At 38.8% G+C, this 19,027-nt stretch overlaps 1 protein-coding gene across 5 annotated transcripts in view; it reads right to left on the bottom strand.

Moving 5' to 3' along the window:
- Nucleotides 1–270: 270 nt before the first annotated feature.
- Nucleotides 271–19,027, bottom strand: part of LOC109050906 (E3 ubiquitin-protein ligase SMURF1) — a 30,281-nt gene continuing 11,524 nt past the window's right edge. The window contains exons 2-19 of one of the 5 annotated variants that reach the window (XM_042721283.1): nucleotides 13,434–13,472; nucleotides 11,148–11,256; nucleotides 10,847–10,980; nucleotides 10,638–10,703; nucleotides 10,482–10,557; nucleotides 10,023–10,261; nucleotides 9,200–9,284; nucleotides 8,732–8,752; nucleotides 7,904–8,050; nucleotides 7,384–7,585; nucleotides 6,391–6,494; nucleotides 6,007–6,121; nucleotides 5,633–5,811; nucleotides 4,851–4,988; nucleotides 4,377–4,497; nucleotides 3,344–3,545; nucleotides 2,737–2,812; nucleotides 271–2,455 (exon numbers count right to left, since the gene is read on the bottom strand). In XM_042721283.1, coding sequence (XP_042577217.1) covers nucleotides 2,356–2,455; nucleotides 2,737–2,812; nucleotides 3,344–3,545; nucleotides 4,377–4,497; nucleotides 4,851–4,988; nucleotides 5,633–5,811; nucleotides 6,007–6,121; nucleotides 6,391–6,494; nucleotides 7,384–7,585; nucleotides 7,904–8,050; nucleotides 8,732–8,752; nucleotides 9,200–9,284; nucleotides 10,023–10,261; nucleotides 10,482–10,557; nucleotides 10,638–10,703; nucleotides 10,847–10,980; nucleotides 11,148–11,256; nucleotides 13,434–13,472 — 2,153 coding nt within the window. In that variant the 3' untranslated portion in view covers nucleotides 271–2,355. Of the gene's footprint in view, nucleotides 2,456–2,736; nucleotides 2,822–3,343; nucleotides 3,546–4,376; nucleotides 4,498–4,850; nucleotides 4,989–5,632; nucleotides 5,812–6,006; nucleotides 6,122–6,390; nucleotides 6,495–7,383; nucleotides 7,586–7,903; nucleotides 8,051–8,731; nucleotides 8,753–9,199; nucleotides 9,285–10,022; nucleotides 10,262–10,481; nucleotides 10,558–10,637; nucleotides 10,704–10,846; nucleotides 10,981–11,147; nucleotides 11,257–13,433; nucleotides 13,473–19,027 lie in introns of all 5 variants that reach the window. The other 4 variants (XM_042721277.1, XM_042721285.1, XM_042721284.1 and 1 more) reach the window with 4 other exon arrangements.

The raw sequence follows: 19,027 nt of genomic DNA, 5'->3' as shown, positions 1-19,027 counted from the left end.
TTTTTACCGTACATTTCTGCCATATGGACATCAACTTGAGATAGTCACCACTGATAAGCTATTATTAAATATAATGTAGAAACTTACATTTTCTGTAAAGCTGCTTTGCAATGATTTGCATCATGAAAAGTGCTATACAAATAAACTTGAACTGAATTACATTTTCATTTTTGGGTGAACTATGGCTTTAACATTCATTACTAAATAAAATTCACAATATATATGCAAACAAAGACAAAACCAAAAACAAAAGAGCAAGAAGAAATGGACTGCAATTTAGTTTCTTTAATATAATCTTATTTACACTGAATTTTTTTCAGAAATGTTTAGTACACAGTAAGTTACATTACTCTTGCATCAAATAAACAATGACACTCAGGACCTAATAATTGTACAATGTGATGATACCTGTCACATTACTTGGAAAAAGGTTTTTCTTTAGAGAAATATGAAAACAACTGTAACTTCAGGCAAAGTCCATACTCATCTTCAAGCTCACTAGCCATTCCCACAATAACACAACATTAAACGTCACCTCTTTTGTCTTTTATGCAAGTTTAAAAATGCTTCACCGCTCTAGGCATTCACGGTCTTATGGAAAAACAGAAAACTTGTCAAAGACACAAATTCTGACTGATCCAACACATATTAAGTGAGGAAAGAGACATTTTTAGACAGAACCAAGAATATAAAGGTGATGGATTTTATTGCATATATCACAAATATGAACATGACCACCGGGGCCCTGCCTACATCTTTTGCTAACTCCATCCAGGTCAAAGGTCGGGGGAACCCGTCCTCTTAACGTCCTGAAGAATCAGCAGCAGGTTTAAATACTCTGATTCATACATAAAATAAAAGAGATTAGTGTACAGCTTTCACAAGAACTCGGCCTTCTCTGAAAACTATGGAAAAATGGTAATAGCAGCAATACTTAAAAGGACATTACATGGTAATAAATAATTGGTTTCAAAAAAAAAAGTGGGAAAACAAAGACAAAAGTGGTTGAATGAACACTATGAGGTTGGCTCATCCTTTACATTTACAAAGAATAATATGGTGCCATGCACGTCAAGCACTACATAATGAAACCCGAGACACTCCCCTACTCTTTCACCACACCAAAACCTGGACCAAACCCCACTCCATCAGAGTCTGCAGAAGTACCGCCACAGCTAGGAGCCGAAGAGCATCAACATTCACCTACAGGGGAATAAACGCTCCATGACGCCAGCGAAAGTGCTGAATGTTACTAGAAGCAGAGGTTTAAATAAAAAAGACACACGAATAACAGTCTAGAGTTGAATTTCATGGTACGTTAAGTTAAAATGGTTAATGCCAAGTTACCATATGATAATGGCTGGATTCATTAAAGATTAATGGGGTCAAAAAGAGGTTCTTCAAAACATTCAACATCCGTTTTCTTTGCAAAGCTACACTAAGGAATCTAGTTTAGGTGTGTTAACGGACACAATGGATCAGAATGTTTTTCCAGAAGTTGACTTGCTTCAAAATCTGCATATTAAAACACCATTCATTAAACATTACCTTTAAAAATAGGCCTTTTGTTGACAACAGAGAAATGCTCACTGGATAAAAACAATGTTAAAAATTTTTTTAAAAATCTGTGTGATGAAAATACTGGCTTGCTCTGGAAACTGCTGACTTTGCAAGGGCTTTGGGTCCTTCTCTAGACTGCACACGATCGTTGTGCTTCAGCTGAAGATACGATGAGAACGATGATGAGTACAGGAAATGGATACCACTGAAATGCCATCCTATAGCACTGAACAGGACGCAAGGAAATAAAGTCAATTAGGAAAATAAGTGGAGACGATAGCGAACATTACAACGCAGACCAAACATGTCCCAAGATGCATTTGCTGTAGGTAAACTGGTTTAATGGTCACAGGCTCTGTGTATGTTAAAATACTCCACCTAGACTAAAACGTGAGCTCTACTTCATGTAGACCGCAGACTCAGTGAGGCTCTACGTACTGCAGCACAAACATACTCGCGTCACAGTCAGACGCTATCAACCCTCGCTTCAGTGACAAAGACAATACGAACTGGATTTCTGAGAAACAAAATAAATGCTGATCAGATTTCTCTGTAACTTATTGTGGTAATGGGAAAACAATTCCCGAATCACGTTGTGAGGAATCATTAGTCTTTGAGAGTTTTGCCCTTGGGTGGTCGCTCCCCTCCGTTGCAGTTTCAGGCTGGCGGTTGATGCTAAAGTCTGTCAGGAGACACCAGTCTGTCTGTCCTGGAGAAGGGGAGGGGGTGAAAGGGATGGCTGGGGCTGTTTGGTGGGTTTGCTGCCATTGCTGCCTGGCTGGACAGGGCACTTGCTCACTCCACTGCAAAGCCACACGTCTCCTCCACCGCGGTCAGGAGCTTCTCGTAGAGCTTCTCGTATGACTCGTAAGGCGGGATGTCGATCCGGTTGAAGCTGAAGGAATAAGAGAGAAGTCAGTATTTCAGACTTCATTCCATCACACATTTGTATCTTTAATTTCAGTACAGCACCAAATAGTGTAATATGACAATCCACTGTCTCTTTGGACCATAGAAATAAACAATATTTTTTTTTTACAACTGTGCCTTTAAGAAACTGAAGCAACTGAGTTTTCTGTAGGGTGATTACAATATAATTTGTACTTTCTTGATCCTTCAAAAACAGTGTCTTTGCATATATTTATCTGTGTGAAGTTATGAAAGACTAAATCTTACCATGTGTGGGCTTTGGGCAGGTTGTCTGTGTTGGCGTCAATTAAATGAATAGTGAAGAGTCTTGGTCCTGCAGAACCTGTAGAACCTACAAAGATACATTCTAGTTATCACTGTTCTCCAAATCATCACACTCAACAGAAGTGAGCATGAACACCCTATTTTAAAAAGACAATGAAATTCACAACTCATTTCGCTTTGTTAAAAGTAAATCAGAATATCCAGCAGGATATCATATTGGTTGTATAATATAACAAGGTTGAACATGATATTTTTGTTTGTACAGGAAATGTTTGAAACATGTTAGGCTACAGATTTATTAGTTAAATGGATAAAGAAAAATCATTCAAATGATGAAAAGATCTTTTTATAATGCACATGCAAAAAAAAATTTTTGCTTCAGAATTACATGCACTGACAAACTGTGCATAATAAGTTCAGGGACAATGAATAAATTCTGGTTTCGTGTTGCCTTAAGTCAGGGAATGTTTAACTAGGATTAAGGCCAATACAAGCTAAAAAGTGTCAGACTAGGAAGCTTAACATTGACAAGCACAATCTGTCATCTATCAGATGTATTGAAAGTGCACATGGCTTATCCATTAGCCACCTTGCAGTGCTTTGAAGCCTTGTAGAGGGACGCGTGTGGAGCCTGTGACGAACTGTAGCAGTCTGCCTCTCCTTTCCTCGTCAAACGATTCAACCGCCTGCCAGAACCACTTCACTATGTTACTGTCAGCCACACAGTGCTTCAGCCGTGTGTTGGCCTTCCAGTCGTTCAGATCGATCTTGCCCAAACCACCGATGATCAGCTACAATGTAGAGAGAAACAAAAATTATTTTTGACCTTTACAACACATTTACTGATCGTAAGGAGAACAGAAAATGATGATGAGGGGGCAGGGAACGGCATTTGATGGAGATACACTGCTCTTTCTGTTTGGGGTTCGGTAAGATGTCAAAAATGACAGTAAAGACATTTATGTCACGAAAGATTTCTATTTTAAATGAATGATGTTCTTTCCATTCATCAAAAAAATCCTTAAATTATTATGATTTCTACAAAAATATTAAGCAGCATGTTTTCAACTGATAATAAGAAATGTTTCTTGAGCAGCAAATCAGCATAGTAGAATGATTTCTGATGGATCATGTGACACTGAAGACTGAAATTCAGCTTTGCATCACAGGAATAAATTACATTTTAAAATATACTAAAATAGAAAACTTATTTAAAATTGTTGTAACATTTCACAATGCTACTGTATTTCTGATCAAACAAATGCAGCCTTGAGCCTTACAGACCTCAAACTTTTAAATGATAACATTCAAAATTTTAAAAAGCTTTTGACATAATATTTTAAACACTTCTTATTGGCCATTAAGTCTCACAAATAATATGTAATTAGATTTCATCGTTCCTAATACCTTTCATGAGAGCAATAAGAGTATGTTTAAGTGTCTGAATTCAATTTGAAAAAAAACAAACAAAAAACAATTGGTTGAAATGTCATATTTAGTGTTATGATTCTCCTATTCATTATATTATAGTACAAACGGTCCACCTCCTCCCCTTTTAATGTCTGATAATAGTCAGAGTAGTCTCTTGATCAGCCTATTTATTCAGCAAGTGTCTGAATTACCTCAAGTTCCTTGTTGTCAAAAGGCTTGAGCAGATGCTGTGGTATGAGTTCGTTGAAGCCCTTCTGCAGGGCGAGGAACTGGGCCTCAATGCCTCGCATGAATCTCCAGTTGACATACAGCCTAACACAGACACAATCAATCATTGGAGACTTGAAGTGGAACATGGAGAACACCAACAGGCATCTGCAACCCTCAGTCCACCATTGACAACCTCTGATTCATTTCTATTTGGCAATGACTCACAATAATGACTCCCATAAAAATGGACATTCCTTTAACATTCTTGAGCAGTAGCTTATATATCCAGGGTTCACTCAATCAAATTGACAGAGGAAAAAGCAGTGAGGCTTCTAAAACCTCTGCCAAGCCCAACTAGCCATGTGACTGCTGCCCTCTGCTGGCTGACTGTCTCTGAGAGCGTGATCATGAATTTGCGATGTCTGGTCAGTCCGCATGCGTGCACCTCTTCATACCTCACATATTCTTTCTTATTCTCCTCTGTGACTGGGATGTTCTTGCCGTTTGGTTTCAGCTCATGTTGGAGGAATTTGCCAAAAGCATTATGTTCTACACAGAAGGTGTGGTCCAAAACAGATGCGATGTCATTCTCTCTGAAAAACAGAAGACAAATATAGCAAAGTTATTTATAATGTTGCTTACATTCAACAGGCTACCCATTAACCACATATAAATATCAAACTGTTTTTCTAACCACACTGAATGTTTTTTGTTGTAATTTCCAACATTTGCAATGGTGATTCTCATGATATTCTTATTTTAAAACAGCATTTTTACATTTAAATTAGCATACATTAAAAAGCAGCACAACAAATACTTCCAAAACCAAATACTAACACTGTACTCAAGCATGAAGAAGCATGAAGCCTATACTTCCTCTACTTGTGTCATTACAGAATTTGGATGGTTGTATTATTGTATTATTTTATTATTATTATTCTAAAATTTGAAAAATCCTAATAACAAGCTGGTGTGTCCTTTAACTGGTGTTGCAGATATTTTAATTATTATTGTATTATTTTAATGCTGAAAATTGCTATATTTTTAAAATCCAATTTCAGCCAGATGATAGATTGGTCACATTTCAAAATCTTTACTATAAAAGTGGGACAAGCACGACAGTGGTACAGAAAAGTCTGTGGGAAATAGAAGTGCTCTCTCTTGGACTAAAAGACTTGATTTTCTTTAAGCAAAATAAACTTTATTTCTTAGAGCATTTCTTATAAAATTCACTCACAGTATCCAGACGAGGCTCTTGTGCAGCTCTGGGTCCACAGTCTCAAGGTCACAAAGCTGGATGGGCTTTCCCAGGAGCTGCTTGTAGAAGGGTAAGGTGAAGCCTCCATTGATGTAGTGCCCGTGGAAAACAGCCAGACCCATAATCCGCCCAACAAAGTGGAAGTAAGACAAGTGGTCCTGAGAAAACAGAAGAGGGCGTGAGAGGAAGTTTAATGAGACCCTGCAGCAGCAGAGTGAACCTTTTATAGCACACATGACAACCATATACAGTGTGGTCCAAGAAACACAGCCTTTGCTAAATTTCTTCATAACATACAGATTCACTGGGTCTTGTTTAGGTGAGAAAAGGAAACAGGTCGCTGCATGACTTACAGGGTTGATGGATGAGTCTGGGTTGATCTGTAGTGTGTAGATGTTATCAGTGGAGTACTGAAACAGGCCGTAGTATGGATTCAGCATCTCATGGCAGAGGAGATATAACCATTCCCTGGAACAGGACAGGAATTCAGAGAGAAGTCAGATTTTTTTTTTTTTTTTAAGATGCACATAACTGAGTCTTGCTGGTTGCAGTCCAGTCTAAACTCCTGCAATATCGTGAACATGATACCCTGCATGCTGATAAGCCTGGCTGAGATTCAGCTAAACTGTTGAAATTATAAACTCAAGTCTGGCGTACGAAAAGAGATGGGGGAATAATGAGGCACAGGGGAAATTAATTAATGAGAACCTTTTGCATGGAACAGATTCATATGCTACCTAGCAACTCCACCGTAATCTAGCCCCTCCTCGCCTCTGAACTTCACCATCAGCCGCTTCTTCAGGTCTTTGGGTCTCATCTTCATGATCTGTCTATAAGACTCCTGTTGCACAGACAGAGCAGAAATGTGATGTATTTCTGAGTGAAACATTCATTTACATAAATAACATACTAAACTTAATTTATAAATGAAACAAACGGTAAATTATCTTAAAATAATATGTATTATATCAAAGAAGTTTCAAAAGATTGTTTCAAATAGCAAGTTACTGCACTACCATTCAAAAGTTTAGAGTCAATATGTTATTATTAAAGAAAATAATACTTTTATTCATAAAGGATTCGTAAAAATGGATCAAAAGTGACAGTATAGAAGTTTATAATGTTATGAAAAGTATCCATTTCAAATTATGTTGTTCTTCTGATGTTTCTATTCATTAAAGAATGATAAAAATGTACCATATTACTAAGAAATGTATTAATAAATCAGCTTTTCAGAATAATATAAATAAGAATCAAGTGATATTGAAGACAGAAAATTCAGCTATGCCATCAGGAATAAACCACATTTTAAAATATAAAACAGTTTAATTCTAATAATATTACACAATATTACAGGTTTGACTATATTTTTGATCAAATAAATGTAGCCTTGGTGAACATACGAGACTTAAATCTTACTGACCACAAACATATCAACTCTACACTGGGATAAAATATTTTTTTTTTTGGAATAATGTGCACTGATGAGTCATGCACAGGAATACCAGTGATGTGTATTAAACTAAATCAAGTATTAAATACAAAATAACAGACATACTCTCTTAAAATTATCTGTCTCATATTCCTCTGACCAAAAACTGCAGTGTTACTCAAGATACTGATATTGGCGTCTACTGTTGGAAACCAAAAAGCAAGCATCAGTGTGAAAACCTAACCGTGATGCATCTCTAGTCACTTCCAATGACAAAATCATTTCCATATGCCAGTACCTCAAAGATCTCCTCACGGGACACTTCTATGCGGCAGTGGCCAGCTTGAGGCTGCTGCAGGGAGAGCTCATGGCGGAGAACTTTAAGTTTCTGGACCAGATCTCTCTCGTAGCGCACTGGTAGCTCCCCGTCACCCTCCTCCATACCGACCTCCATCTGTACAGGCAGAGGCTGGCTCGACTCCTTCCCCTGAGAGTGTTGGCTGCTCATTACATGCAAAACACATAAATGTCACATGTGCACCAATACATCCACACATTGACAGCAGTTTATCCAGACACTGGACCATGAAATTTTCATGCATCATTTGGGTTACACTCCCACTAGGGACGATTAGGAATTAAATAAATGTTGAGAATTAATTGAATAAACCCTTATATGAGCAAGCAATTATCATTACTAGCATCTTTAATTACACAAGGATGATTTATTCATTGTGGTGAATAATTAATAGGATAATTTAAGAGCTGGAATGAGTAATCAGATGTTAAGAGCAAAGCTGATGTGAAAAATGTTTTACCTCATGATGTGGTGTAACCTGGGGTCAGTGAATTGCGTGGTTCTATTATTATGGTCGACAAAATAAATTCGTCCTGACACAGTGCTCCTGATCTCCCAGCCGGGCGGCAGAGGGCCCAGCTCCTCACAACTCACGCTGTTCAAATCCCTGAAGGAGCAAGCGCACCCATCACACTTGGTGCTCAACACATATAATGGTGTCTCTTTTTACCTCCTTTCAGGGTGGGAAATTAACTTTTTTCATCCACCAGCCACAATGGCAGGTGAATGCCCGATTTTACCAGACACTTAGATTTTACCAACCATTTACATTTTTGTTAAATTCAAAAGAGTGGGTAAGATTTTTGTAATGTTTGAAAAAAAAATCTCTTATGCTTAGTACTATTATGAAATATAACTACAATTTAAAATGAATGTTTCTATATCAATATATTTTCAAATGTAATTTAATCCTGCGATGGCAGAGCTGAATTTTCAGTTTCCAGTGTCACATGATCCTTCAGAAATCAATAAGAAATTTTTTCTTTCTATTATTATGTTGAAAAGAGTTGTGCTGATTAATATTTTTGTGGAAACCATGATACTTTTTTTCAGGATTCTTTTGAAAGTTCTAAAGAACAGCATTTTTTTAAACAGATTTTTTTTTTTGCATCATAAATTACTTTACTATAACTTTTGATCAATTTAATGCATCCTTGCTGAATAAAGGTATGATTTTCTTTCTAAAAAGTAAACTTTCTCCATGCAAGTAGAGTTAGTATTTATTACCCAATTAGAAAAAAAGCTGCCCGGGGCATAACATAAAAAGACACCAAGTGGACTGACTTGCCTTAAAGAGATGTTGGTACACCTGAAGATGAAAACAAACAGTCGACAGTATATGAGAACTTCTTCAAAATATACTCTCATGTGTGTGTTGAATATACAAGCATGTTATTTGACCAATTTAAGAGGTCACATGCAACAGTGTCTGTTAAGGCAAAATAACCTGCCACTGCACAAAAAGCATCTGCATTTAGCTGGTGGCATGTGTTCATTTCCCACCCCGTTTTCCTCACTCACAGGCTTCTTCTCTTGTGTCCCTTTCCTCATGCTTCTGAGATCATTATTATAATATTGAGCAAATTTTTAAGTTTAATGTCAACAGTAGCAGCTATTAACTGAGATTGCTGATGATCAAGTTAGCTGATTGTGGACATTAAAGAGCTACGATTAGAGTGATTACACAACAGCAGCGAGGAGCAATCAAACAAGGGCAATCGTTACTTCAGCAAAGGCGGGTGGTGATTAAACCTACCGGGGTATTCTGGGATCATGCCAGGTGCTCACGCCAGTCTGTGTGTGCAGAAAATAGACTTGGCCCTGCACGGTGGTCCTTTGCTCTGCATTAGAAAAGAGAAAAGACACGTTAAGAGTGAATGAGCCACTGCTAACTAAGACGCCAGTTTACAAGTGACCTTAACAATTGCAACAGGACGCTGAGCTTCCAGTTCTCAGATGGCACACAGCTAGTGTGGCATGTCTAGTCTGAGATTTCATTACACTGGCGCTGTCCACTGGTCACGGTAGAGGACTCGACCACAACACCAACAGGGTCAGGCACAGTTACACTTGAGGGGCTTTACCACAGCCAATCCACCTGTGTAATGCGGGCCGCAGCGGCCACACGGCTCAGCTAAAGCATCAGTGCCAGAGTGAATAGATTCCTTTCAGAGCTCAGTCTCCCCAGTTCACTGCACTTCAGTAACCTCTACCCTGATCAGTAAGCTGTATTAGTCTCAGTGGATTCCAGCAGTACTGTAGGTAAGAGATCAGGTATACACACTAGGGATGTGCACAACTACATATATTTAGAGTTAAATATTTATATAAACCTCCTATTGCACAAAACTGAAAACCCTCAAAAAAGAACAGTGACCTGCAGACTATATGTAATGACAGGAAAATTGCTCACACCAGGCAATTTGAAGTGTACTGAAAAAAGTTAATTTGTTACAAAAGCAGTACTCTGATTGCAGTAGCAGTGGTGTTTTAAAGCACTGAAAAAAAATGAAAAGCTTAAAAAAAACAAAATCCAGGTAAATTTCATCCTCACCCATTCATAACACGCTAACACTTACCGTAGCCCTCAGGGAGGTCGGGGGACTGGTGTCCGTGTGGTCTATTTTGGGGTGTGTGTGTGTGCCCTCGGGAGTCTTGGTTTCTGATGCGCTGTGCTTGGAGCCGTTGTTCCTGATTTGGTGACTCAAGTGCACGGCAGTTGCCCCCGCCAGCGGCTCCTGTAGGATCTGTGTATGGCATGGGCTCCTCCATGAAGCAGCTGAGAGGCCGCCCGGGCCCTGAGTCTTCAAAGACTGGCCTGAAACATACACATACACAGAGCAGGTGTTAAAATACATACAGCTACACAAACATTTCACTGGGTCAGATCTACAGTCTTGGTATTGATGATCAAGACAGTGATGAACTGTGAAACTAACTGGTCTTTAGGAACCTCAAATAAAGCGCCTTATCTGGGCAGGCAGCCAGTCAGTGCTAAAAAAAAAAAAGGTGCATCCTCAAGACAAAAGTTGGCTCACCCTTCATTCTCTACCAGTCCTCTACAGTCGACCACAGGCCCTCCACTGCCAATTCTGTCTCTGGTCTGCAGACTCACTACAAAAATAAACAAAATGGTTAAAGAAAAGTCTTCACATTGATCTACACAAGTTCTACCTGCATTGCTTAATACTTACCAACGATTTGTCCACGGACAGCATCACTGTCAGATGGGTTCAACTTGCATAAGTCTAAACGCTGGTCTGATGGTGAGACAGATCATTGACAAGATGTAATAAAAACAAGGTCATCAAACTTTTATGGACTACAGATACACAGACATGTAACGACTATGTAACTGGCTCAATTAAGAGATTACAGCAGGCTATAAAAGTATCACACTCACAGCCTGTGTCTTTTAGTCTGCTGATGGCGTTGGACAGGAGTCGCACACAGCCTAAGAAACCCGCACCCTGCTTCTTATGGATCTTCTTATGGTTCCATACACTAATGGTGATGGAATCTGTCTTCCCAATATACCTGCAGAAAGACTCTCTTTAGCAATTCCCTCTTTTTAAAATCACTAGCTAATATTGTTTCCATTATTTTAAAGATCAACTAAATGACTGAAACTGCACAACATCATGAATACCACTGAGAACATAACAAAAGTAGGCGTCAGTAACTTTATAGAGGAATTTGCTCACAGGTCGTAATGCTGATTCCACTTGGGGTCCAATGTGCTTTTGACCGTGTCTGTAGAGTGGCACTGACCCGAGCCATCCACCACCACTTTGGCGAAAGGATCAGGCAAACCTGCAGCAGAACGACAGTGTGGCAGGAAGACAAATAAACAACAGAGGACAAACTCGGCTGTCACAGACCGTCCTCTCACTGCCCACCGTCCTCTCACAGGCTGGAATACACTACATGACTTCTGAATAGATTTTAAAACACTAGACATCATACACTTGTTGACTTTGTAAATGGTTACAGAAAAAACTGTGCATCATACACTAAATGATTAAAGTTCTCAAGCACTATCAGACTTTCAAGTCGTTCTGACCAAAACATTCTCGCATAGAAACGTGCCTCGTGACAAACAAAAACAATGCATTATAAAATTGGTGCAAAATATTAAACTTGTTTGATATTATATGACTGGATGAAATCATAGTCCAAAGCTTAAAAAAGGTGCCCTTTATACATTGTGTGCCCATTATTTATCGGTCGCCTCAAAATGGCCAATATCTGTAGACTGGCTCTGACTTTTGGCAACTAGCACTGAATCCTCCAGCAAAAATCTGGGCAAAATGTGTGTAGCATATTCCAATTTTAGAGTCAAATTTCACTTTATGGCTCATGTCACTGAGCTTACACATTCACACCCAAGCAAAGTTCACTCTTAAAAATGATTCCACCTTACAACTGATTGGCATAGTGAACTTTTAATGTATATGCTAAAAAAATTTCCAACAGTATTTTTGTAACATATTTGAGTGTTTCTTAGTCATATTATTCAAACTGAAGATACAGATTTGTTAAGGTGTTTAAATGATTAATTCACTCGAGTATCAGACATCATGGGACATCACCAACAGTAATCAGATTTTAAATTACTGTCATAAATGTTTATTTTCGTGTTCCATTTGCAATCATTTTAGGTGCAGTCTGGAGTCCTGTATTATGTTGTGTAGTCATAGCCTTGGCAATGCTTTTTGCTCAGTGTTATTGAAAGGACAGTCTCATGCTCTGTGAACCGTTCATTCAGTGGCATGAAGCTTTGAAGAGCATTTCCACTGAAAGCATTTCAGTGATTGGGGGGGGGTGACTACTGAGAAATGCATGCTGCATCTGTTGTGGAACATTAAGACTAATAATTTAATGTATTATTATCAGGGACAACTGGTCTTGTTTTGCCTCTCTTCCTCATACATTCACATGTGGCCTTTTGTAATACGAGAAGCATAATGGACATGGCACAGAAACAGGATCTATGAATGACGCACACCAATCATATGAATAATATGTGGGACACACACTGATGAGGATAGTGGGGCAAACAAGCCTATCAGTCAGAACAGCTGGGATGGAGAGCCCAGAGTACAGAACAGTGAAGTGTGCTCATGCTGTAGTGGGTGGAATCTGATGAGGAGCCACTGAATGAGGATGTGAATTCCCCCAGTGATACAAGCAGCCAGTGGGCGGCTCTGAACTACTCAGAGGAGAGAGGCACTAATGTTCCAGAATCACAAATGCTTCATACAGTCATTTCTGAGGGGCATTTGAAGTCGAATAATAGTTCATCCAAAAGTATCATTTCAAACTCTTTTAACTTTATGTGAAAAACAAAAGGTGAACTTGAAGAATATCCTTGCTACTCTTTTCAACAAAGATGTGAATTTACACAAAGTGAAAGTGTATGAGGACTGTTGTTGTCAAACTCTAAAATAAAAGAAACCGGAAGTATAACTGAAATATGCTCTAAACTTCACGGTTTCTGTAATCATTTGATAACTTTGTGTCATTATTCCACCCAAACTCACCTTGGCGCATTTATAAAAGTTCGAGAGAAGTAGTGTGACATCCAATTTGTGAACTGAATTGTTCTTTTAAAATAAACGGTTGATCCAATTCGCAAAATTGGCCTGAATGATTTTAATGCAGTTAGCACACTGCTGTATCAGGAAATAATAACTTAAATTTTAGTCTTTTACTATGATCAAATTATCAGACTGACTTCAGAAGACTTTGAAAATTGTGCACAATTATCGTGGACTACTGCTACAATACTTTTATGGTGCTTTTTTTGTCCATTTTTGAAACTTGAATGCCCAATTTATTGTCATTATTTGGAAAAGAGCAACCAGCACATTATTCAAAAGCCATGCAGGTTTGGAGTGACATGAGGGCCAGTAAATAGCAAACTTTTTTTTCAAGATACATGAAGAATTATCAAAATGAGTTATAACTGTGAAATGAGGTATACTTACGGAAGAAGTCTTTCTTTGCCAGATTCTTGGCACATAATACTGAAAGAAAAAGAAAAAAAAATCATTATCATCCCAAATCATTCAATATATCAACAGATGCACCACTTACTTGGGAATTTATGTACATGGAAAATAAATAATTGAAAGCCTGATGTAATTAAAAGCTTTGCTGCTGATGTGAGCGTGACTGAAAACAGCATTTATCTGCAGAGACAGCTTTAAAGAGAGAGCTGGGCCTCGTTCCACTAACTAACTGACATGACCAGGATCCATTCCCCTAGTCCCTCAAGAGGGGCCGCTGGGGCCGTCCCAGCACAGCCTGAACAGAATAAATCAGACAGACTTCCTGTTAACGCTGTTAGTCGGCACCCCAAATGCACTTCTTTCCCCTGGATATGCAAAGCTTAAGCCATCTGCTTGAGAGGGTTTTTTTCTTGGCTAGCCTTCACCTAATGTGAAAATATCAAAGGTCATTCTGTGTTAGGCTGCAATGTGATTTCATGCTTTTCAATGGGATTTGGCGCACGTAAGAGAAGCAGCATTTGTGAATAAGGTTGGTGTCAGCTCATGTTTGACACGCTGTGGTGTGAGACAGAGCAGGTGTGGTCAGCAAAATTAATCTTTTCAAAACTGCAGTGTACACAGAGGACACGGTAATAGCAAACCAATGACCTGCATCATTTTGGAAAAGAAAAATGTACATAATAGTGGAGAAGAGGTATTAGCAAAGTGCAAGCACCTATACTGCCCTAAAGTCACAGCACAACAGGAAGCTGTGGGGCATCATATGCAGTGCAGCTTGACAAACAGAGAAGACCTGTGTTCTACGTCTAAAGAGTTTTTCATTTCTTCCATGAGGTCACGGGGCTAATTCATGCGTGCTGTCAGAACAGACACAGTACATTTGAATGCCGCACAACACATGACATGGTAAACACAACTTTGTCTGGCAACCATCCAATTTATGAACATACTAATAAACTTTTAAATGATTGCAATCTGTCCCTTTCACCACTTTACATGGTTACCCAACTGAGTAATGGTGCAGAAAATTCTTTTATGCCCAATCACTCATTTGACCTTGTTTAGTAGGGTCGTGGTAATTATTACACTGGAGAACCGTTACAACATTAAAGGGTCAGTTTGGCCAAAAATAATTTAAATTTTTTCCAAATATGCAGAACATTTTTATGCAGAATACAAAAAACATACTGAAACATTCCCATGGCAACACAATGAAAGTCAGTGGAGTTCAATGTTGTTTTGGACCCCAATGACTTTTATTATTATAAGGCCGAAGCAGCTGAAATATTCTTAAAACCATCTCCTTTTGAGTTCTGGAGGAGGAACATTATACAGTTTTGAAGTGACATGAGGAGATTAAAATATCTTTTTGACTGGTTCCTGTTGATGACAACAGAAGCATCTTCCCTCGATCCCAGCGTGTTTCAAAGAAAACATGCTAGTGTTCCTGCTGTTAAAATCAGAATCCTAGACAAAAAGCAGCAAAGACAGCAAAAAGCACTTGTACCCTTTTCTTTTATGTATTCTCGTTGTCCCTGCAGAAGGCTATTTATTTATTGAAATCCACCTGACAATACAGTGAAGAAGAAACTGGCTGAAATTGAGAAAACGCAGCCAATTTCTACAGAACAGGAATCATGCAAGCTCAGCCACTAATTGGTGTGTGCTGAGGTTTCATGCTGCCCTAATGCATGGTATAGTTTTTGCCCTAATAATGAGTCGAGAGGACAGGATCTTCAAAAGGTCAGAGAGCTGGAAATTCATCGCTGTGGACAGAAGAGCCAAACGGCATACCTCTGTTAGCACCCACACACAGCTCCATGATTTGGGTAGGGCAGTGCCTCATTAGCTGTGAAATTCATCTCAGCACTCACAGGGAGAGACGAGAGCGGGGGTGGGTGGTTCCGTAGTCCATCATGTCTTTCAGCCTCCAGGCTGTCCATCACCTCCCAATAACTTGTTACTGTGGCAACCAATAACCCAAGCGGAGGTGCCATGATGCATAAAAGGCTCAGATCAAAGTTCACAGGTATGACGGAGCCGAGGCAGATCCCTCAGGAGCGACAGAGGCGTAGCTACAGCAGTCACAGAGTAATCAAATATACATGCAGGAGATATTTCAAAGCTTTACCACCCTAGCTCTCCTTCAGGAGCTTTCCACATATGTAGCCATGGAAACAAAGGAGGAATGGAGGCAGAAACTTTGCTGTCAGACACAACTTTCATCACAGGCAGCCAGGGCTGTAACATCCCCTCCATTTAAACCAATTAGTTCACAGACCAGCAGATGGATATTTTGTTCTGTTAATTACTGAGTGCAAAAATGTCAAAATGTAACCAATGGATTTTGCCAAAAACTAGACAAGAAAGTCTTAAGTCTTAATTTCTGTTTGTCAGTTAAAATTTGAGACAATCAGTAAGATGACTGATATATATTCCTGTACATGATAGATCTGTAAGCTCAGTTAACACAGCAATGATTTTAAATTCAGAAAACAGAGAAGAAAACCAGACAATACTTGGTGCCAAAAACCTCAAAATGAAGCTGTATGACAGACCACATGACAATTACTAACAGGAACACATGAGTGCCATTCTCAAACACTGGCCGAGCTCCTCTGAATGAAGTTCAAGAGCGGTACACACCAGTGTAGGGCCTTTAAAGAGGGTTTTTCCTGTTGCATTAACCACTGCCTAATCATAGTCGTGACTGGCAGAACAAACATGCACAACACTTCAGAGTTCCTGCCGGCCAGCTGCACAAACTGACAAACAACCCTGCCGCACACATAAAAATGCAGTGAGTTCGGCGGGTGTTATTTGCCCAGTGCTGTACGTGGAGAACTGCCCGGGGCTGTACAAACAGCATTGCCCATGCACTTTCATTAAGCCCTTTGATAGGAGGCCAAACAGTCTGGTATGGTGTTATCAGACATGGGAGATCATCCATCATCTTAACCATTTCATTACAGAGAATTAGCAGTTCGAAATCATTAACTCCAAAAGCTGGGAGTCAGAACTATTTGTGGTGGATGTAAACTTCTATAGACCAATATGATATTATTAAGTCCAACTGATTTTCATCTAGTTTTATTTGGTTTTGCTTCTGCAGAAGGGTATCCAAGTGTATATCCAAACGGCTGTGATAAATCACAACTCATCATAATATCATAACTCGATAGTGACTGACACCGTGCCAACACCTTAACATAGACCCAGCACAGAACAGAAGAGAAGAATCCTAACCACTTGCTATTTTTTGCTGACTGGGACTGTGCCCAATCAAACTTCAAAATTTGACACAAATCTGTAAGATGGTAGAAATAAACTAGCTATAGCCTACATATTAGGCAGGGGCGGGCTGTGTGTCATGCATCCTCAAAAACCATAAACAAAACTACACAAGGAAAAAAAAAAACAGACTACAATAAAACAGTTTGCTTGCAATAAGAACATGGTTTGAGCTGACCGACAAGTTTTTGAAATTAATTATTGCCTAGCAAGAGCATGAAACCATCAAAATTCAATTGTGTATGATAAACAAATCTGGTACTCAGTTGCCAATTCCAATTGCCAAAATCCTGAAGCAAAACCAGACAGTAGATCATCTCTGCTAGTCAGCGCAGAGTGTGTTCAATACCTTGCATTAGGACAGCTGGGGTAGTGACTGATGAGGGTGGGTGCAAGGCAGACAGAAGAAGCTCTATTCTTAGTTTCCTACCCACTTATTCCCTGACTTTAATAAAAAGCACTTCTTTACTTGACGTAAGGGCAGAGAGCTAGTTCACAAGACCATTAACATAGTTAATCAGCGAAAGAACACGTGTGTAACCAAAGGAACATTACTCAGTAGATGGGAATGAGTCTCTGACGGGTTCTGCAGCTGTTTGCAAGGCAAGTAGTTTGCTGATATATGAAGTTAATGCATTGGGGGGGGGGCACTGTAAAGCTGACACGCTATGGTGTAACTCACCAGAATATGAGCCAACAGTTATTTATCTCTGTACTTCTTCAATACGAGCAGAGCATCCAATGAGCAGGGGTGGAGGATGTAAGGCAGGGGCACAGTAAAAAGAGTGGGATTGTTATCTCTGTCTATTTAATGAGGATTTCTGTGCCGAAGCTTACTCGCTATTGACACATTCGACTCCGATGACAAATTATCAGCATCTTCTCTGAAAATGGTTTGGATAAATGAAGGTACAGCTCAGTCCCTGAACAAAAAATTTAAATTCATACTAAATTGTAAATAAGACAAATTACAAAGATTACTGAAGCACGATATTATGGACTTGAGGTAAAGAGACAAAAAGATGCAATGGTTTCATTTTATTGTGCATGTTGTTTGTACTGTCAAGAGTTTTTTTTTTTTTTTATTGCGACAATCTAAAATGTGTTTTTTAAAGGCTCCAGGTTTGCTGTGCTTGTTTGTAGGTCTGCACAAATTAGTAATTATGTAATCAATATTACTAAACTAATAATAATCATCATTAAATAAAAATATTAAACAAAATGGCCAACTCGCATATGCGTCTAAAGCTTCAGTCTGGGCGACTAAATGAGGTCTAATATCACCCAACGGCTAATAAATTCTCAGATCTTACTCGCCAGTGTGTGAGTTGGAGGCTAAGTATAAATTTAGCACAGATATATTTTCACTCTCCGAACACACTGAGCGCTTCAGAACTGCACTCTCCGTCAAGCGATCTGTGATATTTTTTTTTAGTTCATCTCAATGGATGCGCAGCGCACCTGTATTTGACGTGCCGTAAACTCTAGTGTGAAGGCGCATGGCTCGCCGTCGCTTTGTCTAACATACATGCAGAGAGAGAGAGAGAGAGAGAATTGATGCACTACATGTAAACAATATTCTTTGTTGTATTTTCCTGTCAAAATAATGGCGTTCCTTTGGAATTCTTCAGCTTTTAAGAACTGCTGGGTTTTCCTGTAGTAGGCGGAACAAATGCACAAACAGCAATCTAAACTGCCTGGTGCTCACGTATTATTGTCCCTGTACTGATTTCAGCAAATCAGTTCGAGCGAACACACACAACCTGATTAATATTTAAGAATCCAGTAGCACATTAATCCTTAGTGCGTTTTATATAGCTCTTATTAGTAGAATTCATATCAATATTATCTTATCTGTATTTTTGAAAATTTTTCCCCAATTTTTTTTTTTTTTTTTACAGAAACACTGAATGACCAAAAACACCACTAGCCCAGTTAAAATGTTCAGTTAAAATGAATAATATGCATTCAAACATGGTTTTCAAGTTTTAATTCTAAAGTTCTATCATTAAATAATACTTGATTATCATATTATAATGCTTGACATACTGATGTTAAGAGTGTACTTTCAGTTATTTAAAAAACTGTGCCATTTTACAAACATTTCTTACAGTGCTTCCCACAGGTATGAAATATACTTGCGGTGGTAATCAGGTGGAAAATCCTCCTATTACTCATGGCACAAAAATGTTCTGCTACATCTAACAAATAACAAATAGTGTGCAATTTTTAACTATTTTAATTGAATTTATTTAAATTAATTTTAATTACATAAACTA

The sequence above is a fragment of the Cyprinus carpio genome, chromosome A3, assembly GCF_018340385.1.
Source record: "Cyprinus carpio isolate SPL01 chromosome A3, ASM1834038v1, whole genome shotgun sequence".
NCBI lineage: Eukaryota > Metazoa > Chordata > Actinopteri > Cypriniformes > Cyprinidae > Cyprinus > Cyprinus carpio.
This window is presented reverse-complemented; position numbering and strand designations above follow the sequence as displayed.